Raw genomic sequence first — 13,156 nt, 5'->3', positions numbered from 1 at the left:
GCCCCACGCGCTCCGTGTGCGTCACCGACCCAGGCTTGGCTCCGGGAGCCACAAATCCCTCATTAGTGGGGTTTGGTGGCTCACTCTGCTGGAACAAGGCAAACCTACGAGTTACATTTCCATCCTTTCTCAGATGTCCAGGGAGACTGTTGTTCCCTCTAGCACAGGAGCTGAATCTTGCTTTTCTGGGTGTAGTTCTGGCACGGATTATCTCGTTATCACTATTTATTCAGAAAAATCACCACTGCTGATTTATTCTGAGTCTTGTTCCCTCCCACTCCAGTTCCATCCAAACCCCACATGCTGTTGTTCGCTGGGTCCTTCATCCAGCCATGGCAAGTACCCGGTTTCTGGTGGCAAATTTATTTTAAAATTGGGCTTTTTAACTTGTTGGCTTCAGTGGGGCTTTGCCAAACATAGATTTGGTGCTTTGGGCTCTGTGGGTGGTCCTGGCTGAGTGTTCTACAGCTCAGGGTTGGGTTGGCCAAGCTCACACTGCACCGAGCGCTCCGGCACGGATGGATCCACGTGGGATAAATCCGGGGTGTGCCACCTACAGCTGGCATGGGCCTTGGGCTGCTCAGCTCCCTCCTCACAGGAGCCTGGGAGAGCTGGGTGTAGGCTGGGAATGTGGCCTGGGAAGTGTTTGGAGCTGGCCATGGAGTGCAGCCAGCGCGGGGCTCCAGCAGCAAGAGGGTCAGACACTGGCGTGGGGCTTTTCCAGGGAATGCTGCTGAGTTTGAGCCCATGGAGCGTCTCTGGAAGACTCTTGGTGCTGCTGTTACAGAAGACAAAAGACCACTTAGGAGTTTGCTCCTTCCTCACTGGTGCCTATAAAACCCCAAACAAAATCCTGGAGTTTGTGGGTTTGGGGGTTATTGTGGAGTCATTTGTTGTCACTGGTGCACTTAAATACAGAATTCCAGGCTGGTTTGGGTTGGGAGGGACCTTAAAGCCCATCCAGTGCCACCCCTGCCATGGGCAGGGACACCTCCCACTGTCCCAGGTGCTCCAAGCCCCAATGTCCAGCCTGGCCTTGGGCACTGCCAGGGATCCAGGGGCAGCCCCAGCTGCTCTGGGCACCCTGTGCCAGGGCCTCACCAGTGATAGGAATAATTTCTTGCAGTGTTGCTCTTGGAGAATGTTGAGACATCCTGAAAAGTGTGGTTTTCGCCATTAAAAAGGTGTTTAGTGAGTCAGGAATGGTGAGGAAAGGGGATGAGGATGGATGCACTGAGCAGCGCGCTGCCATCGCAGCGAGGAGCAGTGGAGAGAACATTCTGATGGCAGGGCTATGCCTTGGAGATATCAGTGGAAGATGCCAGATGGGAATGTCCTCCCCTGTGTCCTTGAAGCCCCTTTCCCTCGGGAGTGATTCCGTTCTGGTGCTGACTCAGCTGGGCCGGATGAGCCGCACGAGGAGCCGGAGGAGCAGCTCGGGGCACAGCAGCCCTGGACACAGCTCCAACAAAATGCCTTTGAAATATCTTTCAGGGGGTTGTTGCTGTGCTTGGGGGAGCAAGCAAACTGAAAAGTCTCTTAAATAATTCTTGCAGCCTAATGAACAAATTTGATTAAGGTTTGGCAGCTTTTCCTAATATTCCTTGTAACTAGGAAATGGTCCCAGTTCTCCGCTCTCAGAACACCCTCGTAATTAAACCATGAATGAGAGCAAATGTCCTGAGGAGCACAGGACAAATGAATATTAAACCCCAAACCTATCCTTCTGTAATCCCTGGGGGATGGTACAGGGTTGTGTATCCTGGAATGTCAGAGGCTGTGAGAGGTGGAGCCTGAATTACGGCCCCTCGAGTAGGGAAGTTCTCTACCCAGCTCCCCTGGATGATGATGACAACAACATTATTATTATTATTATTATTATTATTATTATTATTATTATTATTATTACTAGTATTATTATTATTGTTGTTGTTGTTATTATTATTATTATTATTATTATTATTATATACATTCATTAAATTAATAAAATCCTGGAATGGTTTGGGTTGGAAGGGACCTTAAGGATCACCCAGTGCCACCCCTGCCATGGGCAGGGACACCTCCCACTGTCCCAGGCTGCTCCAAGCCCCAGTGTCCAGCCTGGCCTTGGGCACTGCCAGGGATCCAGGGGCAGCCACAGCTGCTCTGGGCACCCTGTGCCAGGGCCTGCCCACCCTCCCAGGGAACGATTCCTTCCCAATCTCCCATCCATCCCTGCCCTCTGGCAGTGGGAAGCCATTCCCTGTGTCCCGTCCTGGTTTTTATTCACCTTCTATTAAGCAACATGAAATACCATGACATTCATGTTGTCATTGGTTCAGAAACATGGAAGGTGTTAGAGTTCAAATCCTGAACCTTTGGAAGTTGAGGGATTTGAGGAGCATTCCCTGATTCAGGGAATTCATGCTGTGGATGCTGCAATCCCTCATCAGCCAGAGGTTTAATGTTGGTGCTGAATTAGCTGAAATAATTAATGACAGCAGCTTCCACCAGATGGGAAGTCACCTTGATGTCGGGGATATTTGAGACTGGTTGGATTCCAAATGAAGCCATTCCCAGGAGCGGAGGGAAGGGAATGGGCAGGAGGTTGTTATTCAGGAGTGGGACTGCTGACAAGAGCTGCTCCTGCTGGCATTGCTGTGGATGGAACGGGCAGGTGAAACAAGGGGGAAGATACAGGTTCATTGAGATGCAGGGGAGGAATCAGGTAGAGAGGAGCCAGTGCAGATCAGCTGCTACAAAAACAGGTTTTCCAGGTGAACAGGACCAATTCCTAAGAATTTTGCATTAAAACAGGTGTTCAACCTCTACATTTTGCTGTTTTTCTTCACAAGCCTCTTTTATGTGCCCAGGATGCTCAGCCCAGTGCTGCAAAACTGGAAAGCCAGATGGGTAGGAAGGGGTTAAGCCAGTGCAGGGAAACAAAGGCTGATCCTGAACTTATCCTGGAGTCAGAACATAAATAACAACACCCATTCTCTGGTGGGAGGGAGGCACGGGTTCATTTGATTTTCCTGGTTTGTACCAGGACTGAACCATCCTCTGAGACGCTCCTGTCAAGTCTGACAAGCAGGAAGACAGGGAAATAAATAGTGATTTCCAAAAGATGTGGAGAACAGGCTGTTTACTGCTGGAATTGTTACCCTGGCCTTGTCACGATCTGTTGTGTGGTTATGAAAAGCAGCGTCCAACACGGATAATGCTGGATCTGAATCCCCAGAGGACAGGGGAGATGCAGGAATTTGTGCTGGGCTGCTGGCACCAGATCCTGCTGAAATCCGAATGCCACAGGAATTGCAGCGGAAGGGAGCCCAGGGCCCTGCGGTTGTGCAGCTGCTCCGTGGGGAAGGAGGGGTTGGAAGTGATTTATAGGGATAAAAGCTGCTCCTGGCTTGTCCTATGGTGCTGAGCAGCACTGAGGGTGCTGTGGGATTTCAGGGATTTGGGGAGAAAATGTGGGAAAGCTGCTATTAAGTGAACATTTTGTTGGGTTGGAGGGCAGTGCTGGTGCTGCTGTGGCTGGACACTGCGTTGGACTCTGGGTTTCAAAGGATGCGAGGAGGTGGTGCTGCTCTCCTGCCTTTGGAGAGGAGCCTGTGTGTGTTCAGTGTCCCCACCCAGTGTCACAGCTCGGGTGGCAGTGACCAAAATGAACAATCACAGGGAGAACTGGCCCTTCCTGGAACTGAATCTGAGCTTTGTGCTGTGACACAGCTCCAGAGAGGGGTCGGTGTGATCCCACTGCCAGAACGGGATCTCCGTGTTCTGCCCTCATGGGAATCTTGGAATGGTTTGGATGGAAAGAGGCATTAAGGACCATCCTACCCCACCCCTGCCACGGGCAGGGACACCTCCCACTGTCCCAGGCTGCTCCCAGCCCCAATGTCCAGCCTGGCCTTGGGCACTGCCAGGGATCCAGGGGCAGCCACAGCTGCTCTGGGAATTCCAGCCCAGCCCCTCCCCACCCTCCCAGCCAGTAATTCCCAATTCCCAATCTCCCATCCGTCCCTGCCCTCTGGCACTGGGAAGCCATTCCCTGTGTCCTGTCCCTCCAGGCCTTGTCCCCAGTCCCTCTGCAGCTCTCCTGGAGCCCCTTTGGGCCCTGCCAGGGGCTCTGAGCTCTCCCTGTGTCCTTCCCTTCTCCAGGGGAACATTCCCAGCTGTCCCAGCCTGGCTCCAGAGCAGAGGGGCTCCAGCCCTGGAGCAGCTCCGGGGCCTCCTCTGGGCTCTCTGCAGCAGCTCCAGGTCCTGGTATTGTTGGCCCCCGGGCTGGGACCTGTGGCCTGTGTGACCTTTCCCATTGCCCCCTTTGGCTGCTGGGAATCCTCCCTGCTCACACAGGATTCCAGCTGGGGATGTGGGCAGAAGAAAGGCTGAGCAGGAACAGCTGTAACAATAGGGATAGTTGGGAAGAGAACCCCACTCCAAGATAAGTGTAAAACCTGGAAGAGGTCAGAACTTCACCATTAACATTCCAACAATTTATTTTAACTTGAAAGATGGGAAGATTTGCTATTTAAATTAAACCTTCATCTGCTGTCTGGCTTTTCCCACTGGGATAAAATGAGAAATTGGAATCTAACAGCATCTGGATGAACCTGTCCTGTTACAGGGAAAATCTTTCTTCCTGCAGGTATTCTGGGTTTAGGGAATTTCCCACTAATACCAACCTGTGCTGTCTCAGTTCTGTCTCCTGCTGCTGCTGTGTTGAATAACAGTAAACTAAAAACTAGATATTAAAAAAAAAAAGCTTAAACTCACAAATCTCCCTTCCTTCCCTCCAGCCAAACCAGAGGAGCCCAAAGCAGCCGAGGCCGTGACTGGGAACGACATCACAGCTCCTCCCAACAAGGAGCTCCCTCCCAGCCCGGAGAAGAAGACCAAGGTAGGAGCTGTTCCCTGTCTGCCATCTCTGCTTCCATGGGTTTTATTTGCCAGCTTTCCTGCTTCCCCAGCTGTGCCAGCCCAAATTCTGTTTTCTGAGCTGCCACTCATGAGCCCTTTCCCCAGAGCAAACCCATCCAGTTCCAGAGCTGTGGCCAGGGGGACTGGAAGCGCCCTTGAGAAAAGTGTGGAAACTTTATTTCACTGAATTCCCCGGTTGGTGTTGGTGGTGTAGCAGTAGTAAACGTGTAGTAAACGTGTAGCAAACGTGTAGTAACGCCCGTGCTCACCGGTACTCTGTGTTCACAGCACATTTCTGTGCACTGCACAGCCCTGCTCCGGCCTGGCTCCTCTGGCTTGGGAGCTTTGCTTTCAGGAGCTTCCAGCACGCAGCAGATTCCCCCCAAGTGTCCCCAGGAGGGCTGGGGGGGCCGGGGGCTCTCTCCCCTCGAGGCCCTGCCCGTGTGACCGCGGGAGCTGATCCGATGAGGATTTGGAGCTCGCAATCCCCGTGTGCCCGTAATTGGAAAGCCACGGCCTGTGGATTGCACGTAGCTCTGGATGCCAGGAGCACCCAGTGACTAATCCAGCTTTAGCAGCCATTCCTTCTGCTGCTTTCGACGCTGCTGGAATAAATCCCGTTGGTTTGGAATTGAATGGTAGAACCCCCCCGGCCCCAGAGGCTGCTGCATTTCGGTCTTTGTTACGCTCAGAAAACAGAAAGATTATTATTATTATTATTATTATTATTATTATTATTATTATTATTATTATTATTAGTTTCCTTTAAAATATCACTTTTCTGTTGTTGCAGCTCAATGTTTTGGTTTACAATGCGCTATTTTTTGTTGTATTTCTTTGGTTTTATCCTGGATTTTGCTTTTTGGCCCACCCCTAAAGCCTGCTGCATCCACCTCCTCTCCAAAGCCGGCAGCAGCGAAAGCCAAGCCCTCGGCCACCACCAGCCCCAAGCGGCCGAGCTCGGCCACCCCGGGCACAAACAAAAAGCCCACGAGCCCAACTGCAGGTCCTGCTCCTGGCACCACTGCCAAACGCCCCGGCAGCAGCAGCAGCACCCGTCCCTCCACCTTAACTCCAAAAGAGACTAAACCAAAGGTAAGAACCGCCCGGCTCTGGGGGAGCGCCCAGGGCTCACGCACAGGGAGATTCCCAGCTCTCACCCACGAGGCAGAACGTCATTCCTCTGCTGGGGTGAGATCAGGAATGGGATGTGCTGGGAGCTGCAGGGCTCTTGGGAGCAGCTTCCATTAAACCAGGGATGGCATCGGGTCCCTGGCACTGAATTGTGTCACCACAGAGGAGAATAAACCTGAGTGTGTTGCTGAGATTGTCCTAATGAATCAGGGATCCCAGATTGGCTTGGGTTGGGAGGGACCTTAAAGCCCATCCCATCCCACCCCCTGCCATGGGCAGGGACACCTCCCACTGTCCCAGGCTGCTCCAAGCCCCAGTGTCCAGCCTGGCCTTGGGCACTGCCAGGGATCCAGGGGCAGCCCCAGCTGCTCTGGGCACCCTGTGCCAGGGCCTGCCCACCCTCCCAGGGAACAATTCCTTCTGTATACAGCTCCTAAATCCAGGCAAGAACATGGGAATCCTGATTGGAGACCTCTGATATTAATATTGAAGAAGAACAAATCCATGTGAATGCTCTGTATCTCCCACCAGTGGTCATTTTATGGTGTCTGGTCACTGCAGAACTGTACAGAGAGAACTGACAGCACTTAGAAAATGTTGGAGATTTGTAATTCCCCTAAAGAGAGTATTCATGGGCAGTGTTGCATGTTCCAGATGAGCAGGGAATCCCCATGTGTGAAGAACAGGAGGTGTCCCTTGAATGTTCCCTATGTTAACCTGTGATCTTACAGAGTAGAAGAATTCAACTTTAAAAGGGAATGTCAAAATCTATTTTACTGGTGGCTAAACAGCACCATTCCTGCTGTATTAAGCTCAAATTACTGTATTTGAGTGTCTTTTAGGACTAACTAAAAATAAGAGAAGGCAAATGAGAGCCCAGGTGTAAATCTGTGCTTTTCTCTGAGCTGGTGACTTTGGTTTGGCTCAAGTTTTTGGATCATTCTGAATCCCTTTTTGATAAAATCAGATTTGTCCCCATGCATTAACTCAGTATTTCCATACTTCAGAGATCAGGCAGTTGACAAGTAAGTGCCTTGCCAGGGACAGCAGGAAAGTGTTTTCCAAGTGAGGGATGAGCCACAGATACCCAATTCTCATGTCCCCAGTGTTGAAACAGATTCCAGCTTAGGGAGCATTCCTGCTCCTGGAGGATGGGAATGTCTCCCAGGAGCATTGCTGGGGGACTGATGGTTCCATTTTCTCCAGAAATCAAAACCTCCTTCCCAGCTGGAGAGGCCTCCACACATCAAAGCTGAGCCAGCCCTGGGTGGGACCTGCTCCTCCGCAGGGTCCGTGCTCCATGTCCTGCCCTCCACTCCATCGCTCGCTTCTGCACGTCTTCATTATATTTTAATTGCATTATATCCTTTCAGCAGTGCCAGGCTTAATTAAGTGTTTAAAAATTTCAGCAATTTCTGTTCATTTCAGCCTTTTTTGGCACTTCCCATTGACTTGGAGCACGGTGCTTTGCCGGTGACGTTCCGGCTGTTCTGACACTGCCTGCTCTGTTCCAGGTTGCGGATGCGAAGCCCACGGAGAAGAGAACCTCCCTCTCCAAGCCTCCAGCCTCCACCACTCCTAAAACTCCTTCCAGGAGCTCCTCTGCTACTCCCAGGACCACGGCACCATCGCCGGTGACGGCAGCGGCTGCTGCCAAAACCACGGCGGCGTCTCCTCCCAAGAGGCCGACGTGTGAGTGCTCCCTCCTTTTCCCCTGGGAATCTGTCCTTCAGCAGCAGCAAGGTCCTGTCTGAGCAGCACCAAGTGCTCCCCACAAGTCCCTGACAGGAGGGGGCAGCCGGGGGGGTCGGGCTCTGCTCCCAGGGAACAGGGACAGGAGGAGAAGGAACGGCCTCAGGCTGGGCCAGGGCAGGGTCAGGGTGGATATTGGGAGCATTCCTTCTCCAGAAGGGCTGTCCAGCCCTGGCACAGCTGCCCAGGGCAGGGGTGGAGTCCCCACCCCTGGAAGTGTTCAAAAGCCACTCCATGTCTGGATTCTGACAGTAGCTCAAAGGTTTTTCTCTCCAAGGCTTCCTCTTCCAAATTCCCTTCAGGGCCAACCTGGATCAACTCTGTGTGATCGAGGGTTAATTCAGTTACTGGACACACTTGATTTGAGAGTAGGGATTGTATTCCCTCTGCATTTTGCCATAGGAACAGATGAAACACTAAATAAAACTTGGGAAAGCAAATCTTTGGAAGAGGACTTGGAACACCTGAACTGGTGTGTGAAATCCAAAAAGGGTTGAGCAGAAGTGGAGGGTTTTTAGTAGAGCAGGAAGAATTTGGAGCTGAAATCACATCAGCTTCATCCAAAAACTGTGTCCCAGTCTTTAATACTCTTTAATACTGCTGCTGAAGAGGGAGCTTCCCATGAGTTCAACAGGAAACCTGAGCAGTGTTTTAGATAAACTAACACTGTTCTCACTCATTTTAATGGAGCTCAAGAGATTGAACATCAGATAAGATCATAGTTGAGTCTTCTCAAGTCTTTTCAAATGACTGGGCCTCAGTGGCAAAATTTGCCAATAAATGTGTAAAACAACACGGATTGGTTTGAATCCCAAAGCAGATTCATAGCCCCGCTTTCCCAAAGGAATTGTCATGTTTCAGCTGTGTTGGCATGTGCTAGGCTTGATGGACATCCCAGACTTTGTGCTCTGGGGGAAAATCTAATTCATCAAGTGTAGAGAAGGTGCTGCACATTCCAAGAGCTGTGTATCCTGTCTGATCCCATGGACATCCTGGTAAAATTCATTTTGTGTGGTCTTGGAGGCAAACTGGAGCCCTGCAATGTGGGATCTGTTCTAATGAGTTGGGTTCATTCCTCCTGCCCAAACCGAGCCACAAACAAAGGAGCGTTCGCCGCTGACATTTGAAAAGAGACGGAGTCAGCGATGCAGAGCTGCAGGGAGGCTGTTCCAGGAGGCAGGATGTGCAGAGGAAGAGGCTGTGGCACCGGGAACGTGGTGGGACTCTGCCAAGCGCAGGCAGAGCCTTGTGGGTGAGGGAGGATGAGGTCAGCTGGAGGGGCTCCATGGGGAGGCACAGCCGCCCTGTCTGGGTCTGCAAATGCACAGAGGAGGCAGGAATGGGAAGAGGAAGGGGGTCCTGTTCTGGGTGAGGGGGGAGCAGGGGTGGGACAGAGGGTGGGTGGTGCCCTGGGGCCTCAAGGGAACCACAACAAGCCCAATGCTCATGGTTTGGTTTGGTTTGGTTTGGTTTGGTTTGGTTTGGTTTGGTTTGGTTTGGTTTGGGTAAGACGTGGGTGGGCACACCTGGAGCTCTTGGAGTCACAGCTCTGATCAGCTCCTTCAGAGGAGGGGGCAGCCAGTGGGGCTCCCAGAACAGGGACAGGAGGAGAGGGAATGGCCTCAGGCTGGGCCAGGGGAGGCTCAGGGTGGATATTGGGAACATTCCGCCTGGAAAGGGTGGCCCAGGCACTGGAATGGGCTGCCCAGGGCAGTGGAGGAGTCCCCGTTCCTGGAGGGATGTGACACCCATGTGGATGTGGCACCTGGGGACGAGGTCAGTAGTGGGGGACAGTTGTACTGGATGGCCTTGCAGGACTTTTCCGACTACAGTGATTCCATGAATTTAGTTTCTCATTGCACAGTGTTGAGACAGAGAGTAAGTCTGGGGCTGAAGATGGTGTCTGTGGCTGAAGATCCTCCTTCAGGACAGCTGCTGGTGCTTTTCTCGTGTCAGGCACTCGGTGCCTTGAGCTGCCATCAAGTTTCAGTCATTGTCTCACATGAAATGTGTGTGTAAAGGCTGGGTTTGACATTCTATAGTTCCACTTTTTCAGGTATTGAATGTCAGTCATTTCTCTCTTTCTAAAGGAGAGCCACAGATTATGCAGGGATTGATATTTTTATTTTTAATTTTTTTTTTCATTAGTTTTTGCTCCCCTCCCTGTGGAAATGACTTTAATATTTGTACAAGACCACGCTCAGCCCCTCAGATCAGGCACAGATCAAAGTCTGTCAGTACAGACCATCGTCCCAGGGGCTTTATCTGGGTTTTCACCATCTCATGTTAACACAGACAGAAGTGTTCAGCATTTGGCTCCCCACTGACACCAGCAGAAATAACATCTCTCTGTATATTAATGTAACATAAGATTCCTTTGCCTTTACATAAACCTAAGTCTGTTCTGTCCATGCAGTTTCCCCAATTAAAGTTGTGGTCTCGAGGAATTAAATTAGGTTGGCTTGCCAGCCCCTTGTTTGAAGTGTTTGCTATTAATTATGTATCTGTCCTTTAGGCCTTATTAAATTATCCAAATGAGTTTCACCTCATTAGCTGGAATCTTATCTGGGGTGTTTAATTGAATGCTTTTAGCAAAGTCAGGGTGGAATGATCCAGACTAACTTGGCCTGTAGTTATCTGCCTCTTCCCCTTGGTCCTTTTGGTATTGATATTCCATAAAGGACCCTGACAGCTGCTGGAGTTTATCTAAAAATCTGAGACTAAATGGAAATTAAATATTAAAATCAAGGCTTTTCATAATTTCTAACTTGGGTCTTTTCCATTTATTATTTCTTTTCAATGTTGCCTTCCTTTGGCTGTTGAAATGAAGCAGACTTTACCCAAACTTGCTCACCACTGAGAGTAAAATCCCTCCAATTTCATGAGCAAAGAGCTCCTTAAAATAAAGTTGTGTCTGTTTTTCAGTCCGTGGTTTTTGCCTTGGTCAATTTGGTGTTTGGTTTTCTCCTGCTTGGAGAAGTGTGGCTGCATCCCTGGTTTAGCACGTCCTCTGTGCAGTGTAATCAGGTCATGATCGTTGGGCTTTGCCCAAAGGCAGCTCAGTTTAGGGATTGATTTTTGGGTTTATACAATTAAAATAGGGGCCGAAATATGTGCAGTAACTCCTGTGCAAGAAAATTGGCACAGGGTAGGACTGGTCTGGCAATGAGAGCAAGGTTGGGCAAGGACAAACGTGGGGTTGCTTTTGGTGCTTTTTAAAGAAAGGAAATGTTTTGGGGTGTTTTTTTGCTTGGTTGGGGTTTTTTTAAGAACTGAAGGTGGGGCAGGATTAAAACCCTCCCAGCGAGTGCTGTCAGATTCAGGAAGTGAATTTGAGAAGAAACGAAACGCAGCCCATCCCCAGGTGTGTGGTGTCACCGAATGAGGATCCTGTGACGTGAATTGGTGCTTTGGCTGCAAAATACGAGGGGCTTTTGCTGCCAGCAGGAGCACCCCAGCCAGGTGCTCACCCAGAGCAGTTAATCCTTGGGCTGATTCCAGGCCTGGACTCCTGCGGGGATCCTCCCCTGACGTTCTGACCTCTGTGTTTGTGTTGGCAGCGATCAAGACGGACGCGAAGCCGGCCGATGCCAAGAAAACCTCGGCAAAGTCTCCCTCAGGTAACTGCTCACTTCCCATCTCACTGTGGAAATCCTTTGTGGGAAAACCCTGCAGGACCATCGAGCCCACCCAGCCCCCAGCACTGCCAAGGCCACCCCTGACCATGTTCCCCACATGCACAGGGCTGTTAAATCCCTCCAGCAATGGGAACTCCACCCCTGCCCTGGGCAGCTGTGCCAGGGCTGGACAGCCCTTCTGGGGAAGGAATGCTCCCAATGTCCACCCTGAGCCTCCCCTGGCCCAGCCTGAGGCTGTTTCCTCAGTCAGAGTCAAATCCCCTTTTTCTGGGGCTGGGGTTGTTAAGGGGGTCCCTGTACATCTCTGGGAACGGGGGTGTCCCAGGCCAGGCTGGAGCACCCTGGGATGGCAGAAGATGTCCCTGCCCGTGCTCTCTGAGGTCCCAGCCCACGCTGGGATTGTGTGACTGAGGACATTTGTGTAGCAGGCTCTGACCCCTGTTCTCCCCCTTCCCTCCCACATTCCCTGCGATCCCGCAGCAGATTCCAGCCGCCCCAAGAGCGCTACTGGCAACGCCACCAAGAGCAGTGCCACCACTCCTTCCACCACGGCCTCCAGCGCTCCCAGCGTGCCCGGGGTGGCCTCCAGCCGGCCCAAGCCCAAAGCCGCCGCGCCCAAAGCCGCCACGGCCTCCACGGTGTCGGCGGACGCCAAGAAAGCCACGGCCAAGGCTGCCAGCAAAGCCAGCGGCGCCTCCAAACCGCCCCGCCCGGCCAGCAGCGCCTCCGCCCCCGACCTGAAGAACGTGCGCTCCAAGATCGGCTCCACGGACAACATCAAGCACCAGCCCGGGGGAGGGAAGGTGAGCTCCTCCGGCTGCGAGGATCCGCGCTCGGGAGCGGCTCTGCTGGGCTGGGTGGCTGTGTCCTCACTGCTCTCCTCGGGCACGCTCTGCAGAGCTCCTCGCTGGGGTCCTGCTTGCTGCACAAGGCGGGATCCACCCCAGAGCCAGCCCCTGTTCCCTGGGATACCTGCAGGAATTCAGAGCTCTGCTGCTGCTCTGCTGTCGTAGGGCCTGGCACAGAGACTCGGAGTGGAAGGCTCGGAACCTGTCTGTATTCCAAACCTTTGAGTAGGGGAGTTGAGTCTGCTGAGTGGCACAGAAGGTGGAATAGTGCACTAGGATGAGGGAAATCCAGCTTCAGGAGCAAGTTCCACAGCATCTTTCCCTGTCCAACTTGTCAGGCCCGAAGCTGACATGAAATGAGTCTTTTGGGATCACCTGTGGTGGCCACGAGGCAAGGATAGCGCTGAAAAACCATTAACAGAGATAAAACCTGGGGCTCTCACTGCCTCTTAATGCTCTTAAATGGCACTTCCACCATCAGTATCTGCCATGGAAAGGATAAAGGTGTTGGGATGCACCTGCAGCCTCTGCTGAGCTTTAAACAGTGTGGCTGTGCAGAACCACAGCACCGCGATCAGCTGTTGTATAACCCCGGCCTTGGGCTGGCCACGTGTGTTAGCAGCAGCCAGAGGGCTGTGATTCCCCCCCAGTGGGACACAGATCTTTCCACTTCTCTTTGCTGCAGCTCTGTGGTGCTGAATAACCCGGCCCAGAACTTTAATGTGCTGCCAAGGGAGCACATTCCATGCTGGGAGCCTTAATCTGCTCTCAGGCACATTAAAGTCAAGGGCACTCCTGGCTGGGTGTTGTGTGTCCCAGACAGCATCGATACAGCATGGATTTATCCTCAGAGTCAGCAGTCTCCTGGCTGTGCAGCAG

At 52.0% G+C, this 13,156-nt stretch overlaps 1 protein-coding gene across 6 annotated transcripts in view; it reads left to right on the top strand.

Moving 5' to 3' along the window:
* MAP4 (microtubule associated protein 4) overlaps positions 1-13,156 on the top strand; it is a 156,751-nt gene that overhangs the window by 126,274 nt on the left and 17,321 nt on the right. For 5 of the 6 annotated variants that reach the window (XM_069006127.1, XM_069006128.1, XM_069006126.1 and 2 more), the window contains 5 exons: positions 4,785-4,885; positions 5,785-6,000; positions 7,554-7,731; positions 11,352-11,411; positions 11,910-12,232. In XM_069006127.1, coding sequence (XP_068862228.1) covers positions 4,785-4,885; positions 5,785-6,000; positions 7,554-7,731; positions 11,352-11,411; positions 11,910-12,232 — 878 coding nt within the window. The remainder of the gene's footprint in view (positions 1-4,784; positions 4,886-5,784; positions 6,001-7,553; positions 7,732-11,351; positions 11,412-11,909; positions 12,233-13,156) is intronic. The other variant, XM_069006125.1, reaches the window with a different exon arrangement.

This window comes from Aphelocoma coerulescens, chromosome 2 (assembly GCF_041296385.1).
Source record: "Aphelocoma coerulescens isolate FSJ_1873_10779 chromosome 2, UR_Acoe_1.0, whole genome shotgun sequence".
Classification (NCBI taxonomy): domain Eukaryota; kingdom Metazoa; phylum Chordata; class Aves; order Passeriformes; family Corvidae; genus Aphelocoma; species Aphelocoma coerulescens.
This window is presented reverse-complemented; position numbering and strand designations above follow the sequence as displayed.